Consider the following 19,789-nt stretch of genomic DNA (forward strand, 5'->3'; position numbering starts at 1 on the left):
ACCCTAGCCATGTGACCTTAGGCAAGTCACTTAACCCCAATTGCCCTCCAAAAAAAAGGCAAAAAAAAAAGAAGGGGTATTCCTAAATAAATAAGTAAATAAAAAATGAAGAGGTATTTTTTTAATGACAGTAATCTTCTGCACTCCACTTCAACTGAGGATAAGAAACACAGGAAAATATAACAGCAGGAATTATAATTTATAACTGTCAAAAATGTGAGGAACATGAGTTTTACCAAGAGGGCACGAACCATAACAAGAAATTTCTTTAAGAAAACAGAAAAAGGGGAAAATGTTAAGTGAGTTATGAATTTATATAGTGCTTTAGGGTCTGCAAAGGGCTTTACAAATATTAACTCATTTGATTCTCACAAAAGCTCTGTGAGGTAAGTGCTATTATTATCATTCCCATTTTACAGATGAAACTAAAAGGCAGATAAGCAGTTAAGTGACTTGCTCAGCTAGCAAGTATCTGAGAGGGGATTTGAACTCAAGTCTTTCTGACTTGAGGCCCAGTGCTCTGAACACTGTCATGTAGGTGCCTCCATGATCTACAATTCCTTTCCATTTTAAAAATAAAAATATTGCGATAAACACTTCAGTTTTAAGTCTAAGTCATTAAACTCTTACCGTGTATAGTAGGGAAAAGGCTAGTACAGAGATTGTGGTAAAGGTTTTTATCTTGACTCATTTCAAACACTTTCTCCCACTCCTTCACAGACATTTGGTTCTTAATGCTCTCAGCTGTTTGTTCCTCATCTCGGAGCTCTTTTCCACCAAACTTAAAAAAAATAATAAAAAAACCAAGTGTTAGTGTAATGACAACCCAATATGATATGTGACAGGAGCATAAGGAAGAGGGGGAGAAGAAACATCACTTGCTTAGCTAAAAAAAACAAAAAACCCTCAGCTGGAAAGTGAAAGCAGGAAATCTGGAAGCTGTGAAGTTCCAGCAAAAAAAACCAAACCAGCCAATTAACATATATTAATATGTGTCTATATTATTATTCATATATATTGATCATATATTTATATATATTAATAAGTGTCTATTATGTGCTAGGCACTAGGGATAGCAAAATATTCCCTGCCCCCAAGAAACTTACATTCTATTGGTACACACATATCTTCACACTTATAAGTGCACAGAGAATACAAAGAGTATTGGAAAGGTGAATGTGGACTTCCAGGTCACACTTAACTCTTAATTCCAACTCAGGACTTCCTCCCTTATCACCTATAAAGGGGCAGCAAGAGCAGACTCATGGGCTTGCAACACAACTTTATACCCCAACTCCCAGCCTACTACCAGAGCTTCAAAGTGCCAAACTCCAAATGGCAGAAATTTTCTAAAGATGCAGTAGTGACTTGTTGGATTGTTACAACTCTCGGTGCCACAACAGAGCCAGAGAACTGATAACTGGGAATGCAAATACACAAAATGAAAGACTATCTGGAAGAAGAGAAACAAAAAAGAGCAAAACAGCTAAAAGAAAATGATCTTCACACTTATCTTCAAGATAAGAAGTATGAGGACAACTCAAGGATGATAGATCTCCCAGAAGAACACAAGTCAAAAAACCTGAATCTCATAATACAAGAAATAGTACCAAGAAAACTCTCTAGAATTTCTGATCACAGACAACAAAGTGCCAATCAAAAGAATCCCCAAGTTACCTGTAGAACAAAAATTCTATGCTGCCAATTCCAAGGCACAGCACTTAAAGACAAACAAGAGTTTCTCCAAGTGACCAGTAGAAAAACTTTCAGATATAAAAGAAAGGACGTTTGAGGGGTGGCCAGGTAGCACAGCGAGTAAGAACACCAGTCCCAGTGTCAGGATGACCTGGGGATCGAATCTGGGCTCAGACACTTAGCACCCACCCAGAAACACCTGGCCGTTTAACCTTGAGCAAGCTATTTAACCCCAATTGCTTAAAAAAAAAAAAAAAAGAAAGGACATTTGAATAACAAGACTTCTGAATCTACCAAAAACTACAGGAAGGAATAGAATATATTCTGAAAAGCAAAGGAAAACAAAATAGAACCCAAAATGCCAAGTCCTGCAAACTTAAGCCTAAACATTAATGAAAAATGATGGGTATTCAATAAAAAGCAAACATTCCTTTCTCAAACACCTCAGATGTTAGAAAAACAAGAAAGGTGAAGAAATACAGCAACAAAGTGTTTTCTTTCTGAAAATACACAAGGAGATAAGGGCAAAAGCAGAAATCAAAGAGAAATGATGGGGGAGAAACAGGCCTGAAACATCATGGACCAAACTTTCTAAAACCCTGCCAACAGGACAATGTTTTTAAGCAACTAAATTACAGAATGGGAGGGTATAAAAAAATAGGAGAGGGGAGGAAAAAGATAAAGGGGAATATGTGATTTATGCTAATCAAAGATTAACAATTGAAGTAAATCAGAGAAATGCACATCAAAACAACTCAGAGGTACCACACATCACACCTATTAGATAAGCAAAGTTTATAAAAATGACAAAAGTTGGAGGGGGTCAGAGGGAAAACAGATATATTAATGCACTGTTGGTAGAACTGTGAACTGGTCCCATCATTCTGGAAAAAATTTGGAACTGTGACCAAAAAGCTATTATATCATGACCCTATGATCCAGTGATACAGCTACTAGGTCTATATGCCAGAGAGCAAAGAAAAGGACTCGTGAGTAAAAAAAATATTTCTAGGGGCAGTTAGGTGGTACAGTGAATAAAGCACCAGTCCCTAGAGTCAGGAGGACCTGAGTTCAAATCCAGCCTCAGACACTTAACACTTACTAGCCATGTGACCTTGGACAAGTCACTTAACCCCAAGTGCCCTGCCTTCCCCCCCAAAAAAAGAAAAAATTTTATATATATATATATATTTTCCCCTTCTTCTAGTGGTTCCCTTACTCAATAACTCCACTGACTCTCTATTCCCTTCCTAAGATTAAATACAAAGTCTCCTGTTTGGTATTTAAACCTCTTCAAAAGCTATATCCTTCAATCACCCAATAAGTATTTAATTAAGTGCTTGTTATGTGCCAGGCACTGTGAGGTGCTGGGGGTATAAGTATGAAGAATGAAATTCTTACTCTCAATGTGCTTCCATTCTAATAAGGGAAGACAAATATATATAATGTACAGCATATGTATGAAGTTATTACACACACACACACACAGAGCAGTTAAATACCAGGTAATATGGGATCAGGAAAGCCTTCATGCAAAAGAGGGTGTCTGAGGTGCATTTTAAAGGAAGAGGGGACTCTACGAAAAAAATCAGGGAAGCCAGAAGGCAGAGGAGAAAACATTCCAATGCAAAGCTATGGGAATGGGAGATAAAACAGAGAGAAAGAAGAGCAGTTTGGCCGGATCACAGATGTTGGAAGAGGAGTAACATTCAATGAACCTGAAAAGGTCAGATGGGACCAGGGTACTTAGAGCTCTAAAAGCTAAATACATGAATTTAAATTTTATTCTAAAGTCAGTAGAATGCCAATGTAATTTTTTTTTTTTTGCCTTTTTGGAGGGCAATTGGGGTTAAGTAACTTGCCCAAGGTTACACAGCTAGCTTTTTTTGTGTGGGTGTTAAGTGTCTGAGGCCTGAACTGAACTCGCTCCTCCTGACCCCAGAGCCAGGGCCAGCACTTTACTCACTGCACCACCTAGCTGCCCCCAGCCATTGTAATTTCTGATAGGGAAGTGCCATTTAAATAAAGGCCTAGAGTATTTTAAGTATTTAATCCCTCTAAGCCTTTAATTGGAAAGAAATTCAAGAAGCAATCTAGTAGTGCAACTCTGACCTCTTACAGGTGAGAAATGAGGTACAGTAACTTTTTAAGTAAAAATCACTTTGACAGCAATATGTAAGGCAATACCAAATTATGGGATGCAGCAAAAGCGGTTCTTAGGGGAAGTTTTATATTCCTCAATGCTTACATGAATAAAACAGAAAAAGAGGAGATCAATGGACTGGGTACAAAACTGAAAAAGCTAGAAGAACAAACTGAAAATTCCTAATTAAATACCAAATTAGAAATACTAGAAACCAAAAGAGAGATTAATAAAATTGAAATTAAGAAAACTATTGAACTAATAAATAAAACTAAGAGCTGGTTTTATGAAAACAAACACAAAACCAATAAAATTGATAAATCTTTGGTCAATCTGATTTAAAAAAAAAAAAAAGAAGCCAAATTACCAGTATCAAAAACGAAAAGGGTGAATTTATCTCTAATGAAGAGGAAACTAAAACAATAATTAAGAATTATTGGGGCGGCCAGGTAGCACAGCGAGTAAGAGCACCGGCTCCAGTGTTGAGAAGACCTGGAGATCGAATCCCGGGCTCAGACACTTAGCACCTACTCAGAAACACCTGGCCGTGTAACCTTGAGCAAGTTACTTGACCCCAATTGCTTAGGGGCAGCCAGGTGGCTCAGCGAGTAAGAGCACGGGCTTCAGTGTTGGGATGACCTGGATCAAATCCGGGCTCAGACACTCAGCACCACACCCAGAAATAACTGGCCCTGTAACCTTGAGCAAGTTACTTAACCCCGATTGCTTAAAAAAAAAAAATTATTTTGCTCAATGGTATGTCCATGAATTTGACAATCTTAGAGAAATGGATAGATATTTACAAAAATATAAATCGTCCAGATTAACAGAAGAGGAAGTAAAATACTTAAATAATCCCATCTCAGAAAAAGAAATTGAACAAGCCATCAATGAACTCCCTAGGAAATCTCCAGGGCCAAATGCATTTACAGAGAATTCTATCAAACATTTAAAGAACAATTAATTCTAATACTAAATAGACTATTTGAGAAAATTGGCAAAGGTATCCTACCAAATTCTTTTTATGATACAAAGACAGTATTGATCCCTAAACTGGGAAGAGCCAAACCAGAAAAAGAAAATTATAGACCAACTTCCCTAATAAATATAGATGCAAAAAATGTAAATAAAATACTAGCAAAAATTATAGGCATATAGACCAATTAGGAGGTATCCACAATAATCTGGGCCAGAAATGATGAGGGCCTGAATTATGGTAGTATCTGTGTTAGTGAAAAGAAGAGGTGGGGTGTTAGCAACACTATGAAGGTAGAAATGGACACTGGACATATGGTGTGAGGGAAAGGGAAAGTCAAGGACAATGCTGAGAACACAAACCTAAGGCACTAGAAGGATATCGGCCTAGGACAGAAATAGAAAAGTTTGAGGTTGGTTTTAAACAATACTGAGTTTAAGATGTCTTCAGGGCATCAAGTTTGACAAACAGAATAGGTAACTGGTCATCTAAGCCTGAAGGGAAGAGACAAGGGATGGATTTGTAGATCTGGGTGTCACATTCAAAGAGATGATAGTTAAACCCATGACATGCCCATTGTCTGTCACCATGACTTTCCCCCATGCTTGGCATGCTATCCCTTCTCACCTCTGCTTCCTGGTTTCCCTGAGGACTCGTCTACCTTCTACAAGAGTGTGATGGTAACATAATTTGACCCCTTTGTATTGGCAAGTAAGCAGGTACTTGGCACTTAGTAATGATCAAGCCTCTGTGAAAGAAACAGAAGGTATGAACCACTGTTTCTGATGTAACAGGAAGGGGTTGGCTGAAGCAGGAAGTAGCTAATGCTGGGTATATAAGAAAAGCCCCATAGAGGCACAGTCAGAACTTCTTGGGACAAAAATCTGGAGGCAGAGCAGCTACAGAGAATTGAGAACTGAGCCAGAATTTCCTGAGCACTTGTAGTGGTGGAGTTTCTTCTTAACAGGAGCCCAGGAGCCCCCTCCCCCCGGGCTGGATAAGGTGATTCTGATTTTTTGAACGACCTGCAGAAAACTGAGGAAGCATGACCAGGATGCAGGGACTTTGTGGCTTGGTTGAGCCTTGAATTCCCGGGAGCAGAAATTGTTAAGAATTTGAGACAGACTAGACCCTATGAACTTCAGTGTGGAGCAGGACCTACCCAGAGAGCTGGACAAGGAACTGGGAGCTGTCTGCCATTGAACCCAGGTGACAGTCTAGTGAATCCAGGTAGAATCTGACCATGGAAAGGGATCCAGGGAATATGAGACCAGGCCCCAAGTCAAGATGAAAAGACCTCTCCCTGGGTGCTGAGTAACTATGAAATTGTAGTTTACTAATGACCTAGGGGTGGAGGGTTTGTGTATTTTCTGACTGAGTTAATTTAGTGTGCCCCATGAGTGGAAGACTTTGACTACTCTACTTTGAGATGATTGTTTTTTGTTCTAAATATTGTGACCACTTTGGTGAAAACTATGTGGCCATTTTAATGATAAGCTGTTGTGAATACTATATTGTGATTTTCTGTGATAAATTGTAATATTGTGAATGCTGTACCTTGATTTTCTGTGAATGTTTTGCTTTGACTTGTTATGGAATAAATAGGGTGTTCACTATACTGTTTAATCAGAACCTTAAAAGCAGTTCCCAGTAGCATTCTTCTGGAAAGCTGCTCACGCATGGTATTACAAAGAGGACTTTCTAAAATCACCCCCATCTACTCTCTATCCTATATGTAATTACTGGTTTGCATGCTGATTCTCCTATTAGATATATAAGCTCTTGGAGAACAGGAACTATTTCGGCTTTCTTTGTATTCCCCATTAACAGTAGACACTTTTAAATGCTTATTAACTGAAGGCATTATGATGTTTTAAGCAATGTGATCTCCAAGCATACAATGAAAACCTGAAACCCAGAGTTCAACCTAGGTTTAACCCTGGACATTTGAGAGATAATCATTATACTATCAACTCCTTCCCTTTCCACAAATGGGAAATACAAGTATAGCTACATAATTAACCTCACCTCTTCCACAAAGTCTTTCCTAACAAACAAAGCAAATTCTCATTAGACCTTCCCTAAATGTGCAATTCTTATGACATTCTTGCACAAAATATGTTTTCCACTTTTGTCCTTTTTTAGGCCATCTTCATCAGTTTATCAGCTTCTGAAAAAGATCTGCTTAAGTAATTTTATCTCGTATCACAAAGAGATACATTTGAATTTGATAACTGGAAAGGAGAACTATGGAACCAAACCATGTTAAATTTATACTTCAGAAATAGAGAAAAATTTTAAAATAACAAACCAAAATTCTCCTGAGGTTACAGAATGGAAAACACTAATATAGTTTCAATATTAGACAATCAAGAAATACTCAATAATAATCAACGACCAGGGCCGGCCAGGTGGCTCATCGAGTAAGAGCACCAGCTCCAGTGTCAGGATGACCTGGGGATCGAATCTGGGCTTAGACACTTAGCACCCACCCAGAAACACCTGGACGTTTAACCTTGAGTAAGTTACTTAACCCCAACTGCTTAGGGGCAACCAGGTGGCTCAGTGAGTAAGAGCACTGGTTCCAGTGTCGGGATGACCTGAGGATCAAATCTGGGCTCAGATACTTAGTACCACACCCAGAAATAACTGGCCATGTAACCATGAGCAAGTTACTTAACCCTGATTGCTTTAAAAAAAAAAATCAACAACCAAATAATAACCAATCAAGAAATAACTCCTAGATAAACCCCCCTTAAAGTCTGAGTCTGGTTGAGTAAGCAAGTATTTATTAAGTACCCACTATATGCCAGGGACTGTGCTAAGCACCAGAGATTCAAAGAAAGACAAGGACAATCCAAAACCAAAAAACCCTCAATATGAGCAAGGCTAATAATACCTCTATATACAGAAAGGGTCAAGGGTCTTAGACCCTTGTCCAAGAAATAATCCAGTGTTATACTTCTTTAAGAAATAAAAAAAAAAATACAACTTACCCTTGGATTAGTTGGTGCAACATAGCAGGCAAGGAAGACCAGCTTATAGGAGAGATCTCTTACACCAAGAGCCCGGAGCCCCCTGACACCTTCTGTCTCATATCCATCAACACCACTGACACGGGAATCTGTCTCTGCACGAACTCCTGGAAGAAAAACGTAAGTGACCTTTAAGACAGCTCTTACTACAACTAGTTCTCGACAATCTAGGACCTAACTAAACTAATCAAGGAATGAGAGCTACACAGATAAAAGAAGTAACTGCATAACCTACAAGCCAGAAAACTTAGAGCTAAATGCGAGCAATCATATTGGATTGTGAACACCTTGAGGGCAGGGACTATTTTTGGTCTTTCTCTATATTCCCATCACTCAGCGTGGTGGCTAGAACACAGTAGGCACTTAATAAATGATTACTGACTGATTTACTGACATAAGAGTGAGAAACATCCAGAGACACCAACCTCCCATTAATGAGAATCACTTGGGGCAGCTAGGTGGCACAGTGAGTAAAGCGCCGGCCCTGGAGTCAAGAGGACCCGAGTTCAGTTCCGGCCTCAGACACTTAACACAAACACACACACAAATAAAACCTAGCAGTGTAACCTTGGGCAAGTTACTTAACCCCAATTTCCCTCCAAAAGGCAAAAAAAAAAAAATGAGAATCACTTACCTGGGGTGCTAAGCTTAGCAACATCTGGGACAACAATGAGAGTGCCTGTGAAGTCACATTTGTCACCAGCCTGTGCTGATTCCACAGCTTCAGCTCTCAAGATGACCTCCAAGCTACGAGGGATGCTCCCCCTTGGGAGCTCAGACTGAGTCTCTTGAATACGAACCTACATAAGGCCAAAAAAATTGTTTTGTATCAACATGAAATGAAGTAACTTTTAAATTCCGCTTTCTAGAAAACTTTCTTCCTGAGCTCGGGCACTTGGTCAAGGCATGGTGCCAACACACTGTAATTCCTACTATTGGGGGAGGCTGAGGGATCCCATGAGTTCAGGGGTCTTGGCCAGCAATGGGTCTAAAGCTGATCATGTGTCCACCCTAAATCTATATGGGAGTCCATGGGTGGAAAGCGGGAAGGAGGGGAGGATCGCCTAAGGATGGGCTCAGGTTGGAAATGGAGTAAGTCAAACCTTCCAGGTAAATCAGCTGTGGAGTTAAGCCCTTGCCTGGCCAATCCACTTCTGGCCTAGGTGAGACAAGGAGACCTAGTCTCCAAAAACAAATCAAAATAAAGAAATTTCATGTCACTCTTTTATTGAGATGGGATTCTTCTAACACTTTGGCATAAGAAACCTTTTATTTTTAAAAAGTATCATTTGTATTCCATCAAGTATGATGAATCAGGCCCAAGAAATATTAAGACTGAGCTGAGAAAAATTATGTAAACATAGACAATTTTGCCTTCATAAGGATAAAAACTCAGGCACATAGAAACTGAAAAGATACTTTATCTGGTTATTAACTCATTAACAAGTAAAAGAAATTGGGGCGGGCCCCTTTTATTGATAAAAGTTTAGGCACTGAAGAACCTAAGCTAATAGCAACCAAACTGATAACGATAAGGAATTACTGCAAGGCTGGGAAAAACAAGTGAATTATGCCCTGATCACACAAATGAATGGAATCAAGTAGTGACTGATAAAGAATACATATAAAAAAAAAAGACAGCAAGAAATCAAATTTACTTGATTAGGAGACAGGAGAGCGTATGCCAAGAAATCAAAACTTAAGGAGTCCAACCCTGTATACAAGTTTTGATTCTTCCCACCAATTACTGCCAGTAAACTGTGTGACTTCCAAGAAGAGAAACTTAACCCAAAGGAACATTTTATTTTAGTCCTCTTAAGTATATCCAACTCAATTATTCCTCTATAGATTCTCTATTTTGTGGATGATCAATATGCAGTTAAGTGTTTAATTTTAAGCTGATTTTCTCTTTGCTAATAATTTACATGCTTCTGGCCCACCTTCCACGACTACCAGACACTGTGTGCTACTTGAGAAATATCAACTAGTTTTAATGCAGAACCAAGAAATCTATCAATCTATAATGCAGTCTAAATTAAAACAAATAAATATTTCTTTCTGCCAGCTTAGGACTGATTCTACCATTATTCCCCTCTATTTGTAGGAATTTTTCTTTAAGTGCCTACATGCCAACACTTCTATGTTGATGTGAAGGTACATCTGTGAAATGCCCTGATGTAGCTTGAAGGGGTGCCAAGTTAGGAATCAGAAAACCTGTTTTCAAATCCTGGATCCAACAAAGCCAGGCCAGTGACCATGGGCAAGTTACTTAATTCATTCTTAAAACTAGTCCCTCAGTGGCAAAATGGGGATAATAGTATTTATAATATCTCTTTCACAAGTATATGAAAAAAAAAGGCATTCTGTAAATCCTAAATAACTAGGTAAATTCATTACAATAAAACAGAAACTTAAAAATGCTTCTTGCTTGACTGACTGGCAGATTGAAGGCAAAGGGAATTTAACCAAGATTTAAATATTTACTTCTGATTTGATACAAAATTTGGGGTGTTGGCCAGGGCTAACTAGAACAGTAGACCATAATTCCTTTACAAAAAAGGTTAATACCTGTCACGATATTTTTCTGAGCTTTTATGTCTGACCACTCATAAGAAACTAGGTTTCACATTTTCATGAGCTAATAATTACACCAAGTCTTAAATCTTATGAATTCCCTGATAAAGAAGCTTAGAAAATTATGAGAACAGCTATTCTTTTCAACAAAGAAAAGGTATTATGGTCTGCCATTCTAAATTAATCTTAGTCAATATTTTAATATATTACAACAGTTCTAAAAATTAAAAAACAAACAACTCTGAAGTTTAACAAAGAACCCTATATAACAATCCAAACAATTCTGGTTTAAATGACTAGATAGAAAAATGTTCAGGAATCTGTTGTTTGTCCTTTGTTTTTGATGTCACAGGTAATGACTTGACTTGTGCATGAATTGTATTTAAGTGAGGCAGAGTTATACAGAATCATCAGTCGTGCTCTCTTTTTTAGTCACTCAAGTCCAGTGGCAAGACAAAAATCAGATGACTGGCAACGGTCCAGAAGGCAGTGGATGACCCTGGCGTCTTCAATATCTTATCAAGCACTAAGCTACCCAAAGCACTTGTTTGAATGGCCTTCATGGTCACTAGGACAAATTGTTCTCATCCGCCCATTCCTCCAGGAGAAATCTTTACATGCTTGAGGCAGGCATGCCCCAGCTCGTGAACGGGGTTAAAGTTTGTCTCTTGGCTACTTTCAACTTGGTTTAGCCCATCTGCTGAGTTTCATTGCAGTGTAGCCACTACACAGGCTACAGCTGCTTGGAGCCAAAAGTGAGTGGGTGACAGGTGGACACTAAAGGTAGGCAAGCAGCCCTGCAGTGCCAGCTCTCCCTGAACACTCCAACAGTCCCCAAAAGTCTGGTGTAGTGAGTAGAAGATTAGCCTAGGAGTCAGAAGACCTAGAGTCAAGTTCTCCTTGTGACACACACTAGCTGTGTGCCTTAGGACAATTATCTTAGCCCATAAATCACAGAGGAGTAGCAGATATGTATTAGTGGAGGTAGTTTCTTTTTTTATTTATTTTTTAAAATTTGTTTGTTTACTTTTAGTTTACAGGATTCAATTCCACAATTCCTTGAGTTTCACATTTTGTCCCCCTCCTTCCCATCCCTCCCATGGTGGCATATAGTCAAGTACAGGATCTGTAAATACTTTCACATTATACATTAGTCAGGTTATAAAGACGGATTGTATCAGATGGAATGAAAAATGGTAAAGAGGACATAAAACCAAACAAGAAAAGGAAAAAGATCAGGTATTTTGCTTCCATCTGGATATAAACTCAGTTCTTTCTAGTTCTTTCTCTGGATGCACACATTTCTCTCCATCATGAGTCTTCTGGGGTTGACTTATATCACTGCATTGCTGAGAAGAGTCCAGTCTATCAAAGTTGGTCATCACACATACATTGTGTCTGTTGTGTACAAATTTCTCCTGGTTCTACTCTTCTCACTCAGCATCAGTTAGTATAAGCCTCTCCAGGTAAATATGAAGTCCATCTGCTCCTCGTTTCTTATAGCACAATAGTAATTCCATAACATGAATATACCACAACTTGTTCAGCCATTTCCCAACTGATGGGCAACCCCTTAATTTCCAATTCTTTGCTACCACAAAAAGAGCTGCTATAAATATTTTTGTACATATGGGTCTTTTTCCCATTTCTATGATTTCTTTGGGATACAACCCTAGAAGTGGTATTGCTGGGTCAAAGGGTATGAAATTATTTATAACCCTTTGGGCATAATTCCAGATTGCTAGTGGAGGTAGTTTCTATACCGAAATTCTCCCATACCAATGAAATCACAGGTCCACACCTAAATAAATACAAAAGAAAACTGCCCACTAACCCACGGTTTATCAAATTTGCAAATGGTAACTTAATGAGCAAAACGAATTTAACAAACACTGCCCTCCCCCCCAAAAAAATTTTTTTAGGTGTCTAGGAATTACTGACACACAATGGAACTAACCAAAAGTAATACCTTTTGGAAGTCAACAAATCTTGATTTGTTCGTATCCAGCAGGAACCTTCTTCTGTTGGCACACACTGGATTTCGGCAAATGTTAGGCTGCGTGTATTTGAACTGCTGTTCCACGTCCTTGATCATGGTCTGACAGTCTAGGCAAAAGAAGGTACCACTTACAAGCTCTGGGTGCACCGGGTGAGTTCGGACTACCTGCCCACTGATACGCGTGAGTGAGCCAATTCTGGATGAAGTCAGTTCACGAATCCTGCAAAAGGAGAAATGTTTTACCAGCAGTCACTCACTGCCCAAATAGAATTTCCCAACTAAGCTCACAAAAACCCAAGTTCTTCCTCATTAATGCAACTTTCTCTAGTTCATTCCTCCCTCTACCTCCATCACCTAAGTCACAAACTACTGTGAATCATCCTTTACTTCAATGTAAAAGTGAAACAAATTAGATTTTATATCTGTAATAGAAAATAAATTAATTTGGAAACTTTACAAGTTTGGAAATAACAACATCCAGCTGAGAGAAGGGATTGTGTCATTCTTCACATTTGTTCACTCCTCTAGCACCCTAGCACCTAGCAGTGTTCCTGGTACATAGTAGGCTCTTAATAAATGCCTGATGGTTGACTGATTTTATAGGTACATCTCAATTTCTACCCATTCAACACAGCCCTCAAATTCCTTTGCAAAATGAAATTATTTCAAAGTCTCACCCATTATCAGCTCTATTAACTCAAATAAATCCTGTCACTGATTTCTGATGTTATCATCATTCTTTTCACCTCCTCTCACTTGACTTATTAGTATTAACGTCTTTTTCAAATTCCAGGACAATAGGCTTGCCTAGTACTTGCTTCCTCCTGCATGAAAAATGAAAAATTTGCTTTCTCTTGAATTGACATTTTGCCCTTAAAAAAAAAAATAAAAGCTTTTCTCCACAACTCTAGAAGAGCAATTTAAATTTTTTTCCCTGCTTTTTGGAGGGCAATTCGGGTTAAATGACTTGCCCAAGGTCACATGGCTAGTTTTTGTGTGTGTGTTAAATGTCTGAGGCTGGATTTGAACTCAGGTATTCTTTGAACTCAGGTATTCCTGACTCCAGGGGCGGTGCTCTATTCACTGCGCCACCTAGCTGCCCCGCCCCCCTTTTAAAAATTTTTTTAGAAGAGCAATTTTAAAACTCAACTTATATAACAAAATGCAAGCACACATACATATGTTAGTTTTTTTGCTTTTTGGAGGGCAATTGGGGTTAAGTAACTTGCCCAAGGTTGCGTCGCTAGTATTTGTGTGGAGTGTTAAGTGTGTGAGTCTGGAACCGAACTTGGGTCCTCCAGACTCCAGGGCCTGTGCTTTACTTACTGCACCACCTAGCCACCCCTCACACATAACACATGTGCAGAAGCTATCTTTCTGCTACTATCCAACACTAATCCCATTATGTGCATTTATGTATTCTACCATAACAAGGACAGTGACTGTTCAAAATGCTCTAGGATGGACTGTCTTAAATGAGCAACACACATACCATTTAATAACTAGTAAGTTGATATTTGACAGATTTCGTTTACTCCAAAGAAAAAGTAAACAAATCATAAATCATCTTAGAACAGCTTTCTCTTTGGTTTTACAATGAGATATATGTATATCCAGAAGAAAAATATTCCAGAATACTAAAGTATATGAGTAAAGGCTAGGTAATACTCATGTCAGGGTTGACAGGTTGGAATTACCTTTGTAGAAAGATATAATGCAGCAACTTGCAAAAACCAAGTACTAGGAGTAAGTATAATTTTGTATCTGTGTAACTTAAAAAAAAAAAGACAATATATTTAAGAGTTTTGGTCTTCTATATAACCTCTCTTTGACTTCACAAAAGCATTTTACACTTTAAAGTTAAGCAGAATAAATGATATAAGCTTATTTGTTTATAGCCCAGTTCCTTTACTAAAACAACAGATCACTGGCCATCTCTCTATGATGTGATTCTGTTAGAAAGAGGATGGGAAGGAGAGAAAGGAGGAAGGAAGAGGAAGCAAATTAGTCACTGTTTACTTTGAGTAAATATATCAAAAACTATACAAGGAAGGAAGAATTTTATGAAAACTGCAAATCCTGCCTGCACTGTACCTGGGATACTATCTATCTTCTTGAAGGGTGAGAGTTTAGAAATAGCATTCAGAAAAGATCCCTGAGATACTCATATACATGTAATGCTTTATATAAAACATAAAAGCTTAGATTTCCTTTATAAGCTTCAGGAATGATCCACAAATATTGAGCAAAAATAATTGTTGTAAGATTTTTATGTATTATACATAAGGCTATACATACTAATGATACTATGTAGAAAAAATACTTAATGCACCATTATTGCTTAAATATTTAGGTAATGTTATCCAATTTTTAAAAACATCTGTCTGTGTAGATACTAAAAGTATTACACAAAATATGAACTGAAGATGTCCTTTTATCAGCAATTTAAGTAACTTTTTATATATGTAATATAACATATACTTTGCAAATTGCTCTAGCTTGCATTTCCTCATCTTTCCTATTTGCAAGAGTACCTTTTTTCCCAAAAAAATTACAGGCTTACCTTCTTCATTTTGTAATTATTATTTGGAGTACTATGTATTCTAGTTATGTGGCAGACCCCATTCTGAAGGCTATGTAAGAAGAGCTGCTTGCTTCCTTTAGCGTTAAGAATTTAATGCGTCTGAAATGACTATTAAAACTAAAATGAGTTAATTGAATTTATTTTATAGTCTCAGTTGTAATTTTAATTGACTTTGCTTCTGGGTGAGCTTTTAAAAGCCAAAATAAAATACAATAATAACAATGACAATTATGACAATAATGTTGAGATCTAGAAAAAAGAAAAAACAAAGGAAAATGTGTGCTGGCTTCTTACTTGTGTCTGGTAGGGAGGTCTTGGAATGCAACATAAAAATCTTTGGCAAGAGGAATTTCTTTACGATCCTTGACGAAGTTTTTCAATGCCCGGCACAAGTAGGGATAAACTCTGAAACACAGAAAACCAGTGCATAACCTATGTATGGTGTTATGATTTCTCTTCATACTTGTCGGAAGAACCAACTTAGAATTATCAGCCTGTGAACAATCTTAGGCAACTTAGCAACGAATCAGAACATCTCTCCAGACCAGGGATCCTTAGTCCTTATTAGGTCAGGAACCCTGGGGAAGCTCCCAGTCAAGCCTAAAGACCAGTTTTGAGAACAAAGATTTTAAGTGAATAAAATAAATAGGATTCCAAAAGAAACCAATTCTATTAAAATACAGCAATCAAAATATTAGAGGAGACAAGTTCAGACACTAGGTTAAGAACCACTAGTCTAGACAAATATCAGTGAACCATACCCTCCAGTCATAGCTTGGCTTTCATGATACCTCTGCTATTACCATCATTCTCACTACAAAGCCATTAACAATTACATTTATGGGGGCTGAGTAGAAGCAGGGCCTCCATGGGTTCCGGCTTCCACCTTCCCCAAATCATGTAAAAGGGGACTCTGAAGAAACTTTGGAGCTACAGAACCCACAAAATGACACAAAGAAGCTAATAACCCGCTGAAGACAGCCCGGTAGAGCAGTGCTGTGGAGCACAGGTTCACATAGAGGTTTAGCTCCAGGGCAGGCCTGACCAGCCATAGGCTGGAGGGACTCCAGATCATCAGCAGTTGTGGCTGTCTCCAGAATTATCAACACATAGATGCAAAGGACAAAGTGAGAGGTCAATGCAGTGCAGACACTGGGACCCAGTAGTTGGGAGTGCCTCAGCTTTTGCCCCCTGGGCAACAAGCTGCTGCCATGGCTGTGCAGCTGCCCCCATGTGGCAGCTTCAGCTCCTGGACTGCAGAGTGTAGGGGGACCAAGCGACCAGTCTGAGGGGTAATTGCTCTTGCTTTTAACCTGCTTGGATCTGGATTGCAGTCCAGGGTAGAGGTCCTGGGGTGTGTCCAGCTTGCCAGAGCATGTGGAGGCTTCAGAAATGGCACCCAACTAATACCTCTGGCAGCTGAGAAAACCCCAGCGTTTGGTATGAAGCTCCCCTGTCTGGTGGCAGAGTCCTACTGTGGCAAAAAGCCCAAAAGTCAAGTAATTGAGTGGCAACATGACCAGGCAAAGGAAACAAAGCAAACAGAAGAATCCAACATTAGACTCCTATTTTAGGGACAAAAAGGAGCAAAGCATGGAACAGGAGGAAGACAGTGAAGTCAGAACTGCACCGAAAGCTTCAAAGTTAAACATGAGCTGGTTACAGGCCACAGAGGACCTTAAGAAGCAGATAAGAGAAGTGGAGGAAAAATTGGGAAGAGAAATGAGAACAATGCAAGAAAATTACAAAATGAGAGTCAACAGCCTGACTGAAGAAAATAATACCTTAGAAAATTGACTAGGGAGAATTTTCTAGCTCAACCTGGCTCTGTGTCAGATTATTCTGGCCCATTTGTCCAATACAAGCGTTACAGTAGGGGCGGCCAGGTGGCTCAGCGAATAAGAGCACCGGCTCCAGTGTCAGGATGACCTGCATCAAATCCGGGCTCAGATACTCAGCACCACACCCAGAAATAACTGGCCGTGTAACCTTGAGCAAGTTACTTAACCCCCCAAAAAAAAGAAAAAGAAAATGGACTAACACAAATGCCAAAAGAGGCTCAAAAAGGCAATGAGGAGAAGAATGTCTTAAAAAGCCAAATTTGCCAGATGGAAAAAGAAGCTCAAAAGCTCACTGAGAATCATTCTTTCAGAATTAGATTGGAGCAAATGGAAGCTAATGACTTTATGAGAAATCAAGATGCTGTTAAACAGATCCAAACAAATGAAAGAATAGAAGGCAATGTGAAATATCTCATGGGAAAAACCACTGACCTGGAAAATAGGTCCAGGAGAAATCATTTAAAAATTATTGGACTGCCTGAAAGCCATGATCAAAGTAAGAACCTAGAAATCATCCTCCAGGAAGTTCTCAAAGAAAACTGCCCTGATGTTTTAGTACCAGAGGGCAAAATAGAGGTTGAAAGAATCCACCGATCGCCTCCTGAAAAAGATCCCAAAAAGAAAACTCCTAGGAATATTATAGCCAGGTTCTGGAATTCCCAGATCAAGGAGAGAATATTACAAGCAGCCAAGAAGAAACAATTTGAATATTGTGGAAACACAATCAGGATAACCCAGGATCTGGCAGCTGCTACACGGAGGTGATCAAAGGGCCTGGAATAGGATATTCCAGAGGGCAGAGGAGCTGAGATTAAAATCAAGAATCACCTACCCAGCAAAACTGAGTATCATGTTTCAGGGGAAAATATGGTCATTCAGTAGAATAGAGGACTTTCAAGCATTCTTGGTGAAAAAAAAAACCAGAGTTGAATAGAAAATTTGACATTCAGATACAAGAAGCAAGAGAAGCATGAGAAGGTAAACAGGGAAAAGAAATAATAAGGAACTTATCAAAGTTGAACTATTAACAGTCTTTTTTTTTTTTTAAAGCAATCGGGTTTAGTAACTTGCTCAAGGTTACACAGTCAGTTATTTTTGTGTGGGTGCCGAGTATCTGAGGCCGGAACCAATCCCAGGCCTCCAGATGCTGGGGCCGGCGCTCTTACTCACTGCGCCACCTGGCCACCCCTGAACTATGAACATTCCTACATGGAAAAACAATAATTGTAAATGATGAAACTTTTCTCAGTATGAAAATAGTTGAATAGAAATAGTGTATATGGGCATATGAACACATGTTTACAGGCAAAGGGCACAGGACCAATTTAATAGGAAGGGATGATACTTAAAAGGTGAAATTAAGAGGTGAGAGAGGAATGGGGAGAGACAGAATGGGGTAAACTATCTGATATAGAAGGGGCAAGGGAAAATGGTTACAATGGAGGGGAAGAATAGGAAGGCAAAAGGGAATGGGTCAATCTTATTCTCCATTGAATTTGGCTCAGGGAGGGAATGAAATACACACTAAATAGGGTATCTCACCCTACAGGAGAGTAGGGGGGAAGGGGATGAGGGGGGATGATGGAAGGGAGGACAGTCTGGGGGGGGAGGGAAGGAGAACAGAACAAGTGGGAGGTGGGATAGGAGGGAGGGAAATATAGTCAGTTTTTTACAATATATCTACTATGTTAATGTTTTGCATTAGCTACACATGTACAACCTATACTGAACTGCTTATCTTCCCAGTAAGGGTGGGTGATAAGGGAGGAAGGGAATGAGTCTGGGATTCAGTTTTAAAATCAAATGTTGAAAAAAAAAATATATATATATATATACTATTATTAACACTATTTTACATGTAATTGGAAATAAGATATACAGGCACTGGGGCATAGAGATCCACCATGCCCTACTGGAAAAGTCGAAAGGGGTATGGGAGAACATATGGGAGAGAGCAGATTGGAGGAGGGGATATCCTGTGGGACTGCTCTTTTGGGGTGGTGGGTAGGGGAAAAACGGGGAGAAACTTTGATACTCAAAATCTGGTGGAAATGAATGATGTAAATCAGATGTTAACAAAGCATTTGAAAAATGAAAAAAAAAACAAAAAACCCCAATTACATTTATATGGCACTTGAAAGTATGAAAAACACTTCACAGGCATTATCACAAAAGATCTAAGTTGGCTTCACTAAGAACAGGCTATACTTGACTAACATCCTATGTTTTTCGGAAAGGATTACTAAGCTGGTAAGTCAGAGGAATTCTCAAGATATAACATGCCTAGGTTTTAGCAGAACATTGATCAAGTGTTTCAAATTCATTTTCCCCTTCTTTTTGTCACCTTTGTCCATTTGCTGGGCTTGAGCTGTTTTTATTTTTATTCTCTTATTAACAATTTGCAGCATTCTTTTAAATGGTTAAGTTCATAACTCTTCTTTGAAGACTTGTTTCTGTCCTTTGGCCACTGAACTATTGGGGAATGATTTTTTTTTTAAGCAATTGGGGTTAAGTAACTTGCTCAAGGTTACACTGCCAATTATTTCTGAGTGTGGTGCTAAGTGTCTGAGCCCGGATTCGATCCCCAGGTCATCCTGACACTTGCTCTTACTTGCTGAGCCACTTGGCTGCTCCTGTTGGGGAATGGCTTTTGGTTTTACCGTATTTCCCCGATAATAAGACACTGTCTTATTTTTTTTTTTTTTGGACCAAAAAAAAACAACACCAGAGGGCTTATTTTCAGGGGAGGGCTTATTTTAATGAACATTGACAGCAATTTTAATAAACAGGTAAATGTGAACAAAAAAATGTACCTTTATTCAATAATGAATTCAATAAAGAACAGGATGCCGCGCTCCGAGCTGCATCCAATCAGAGCTGCAGCAGTGAGCGCGTCATCCTGTTCTTTATTGAATTCATTATTGAATAAAGGTACATTTTTT

General features: G+C 38.8%; 1 protein-coding gene across 2 annotated transcripts in view; it reads right to left on the reverse strand.

The window, feature by feature from the left end:
• MCM6 (minichromosome maintenance complex component 6) overlaps positions 1-19,789 on the reverse strand; it is a 49,393-nt gene that overhangs the window by 24,680 nt on the left and 4,924 nt on the right. For both annotated transcript variants that reach the window (XM_069067850.1, XM_069067849.1), the window contains 5 exons: positions 15,301-15,411; positions 12,393-12,642; positions 8,484-8,649; positions 7,811-7,956; positions 631-781 (listed from right to left, as the gene is read on the reverse strand). In XM_069067850.1, coding sequence (XP_068923951.1) covers positions 631-781; positions 7,811-7,956; positions 8,484-8,649; positions 12,393-12,642; positions 15,301-15,411 — 824 coding nt within the window. The remainder of the gene's footprint in view (positions 1-630; positions 782-7,810; positions 7,957-8,483; positions 8,650-12,392; positions 12,643-15,300; positions 15,412-19,789) is intronic.

Source organism: Petaurus breviceps, unplaced genomic scaffold, assembly GCF_028583685.1.
Source record: "Petaurus breviceps papuanus isolate PSGF00001 unplaced genomic scaffold, PetGlider_PUasm1.0 90752, whole genome shotgun sequence".
Lineage (NCBI taxonomy): Eukaryota > Metazoa > Chordata > Mammalia > Diprotodontia > Petauridae > Petaurus > Petaurus breviceps.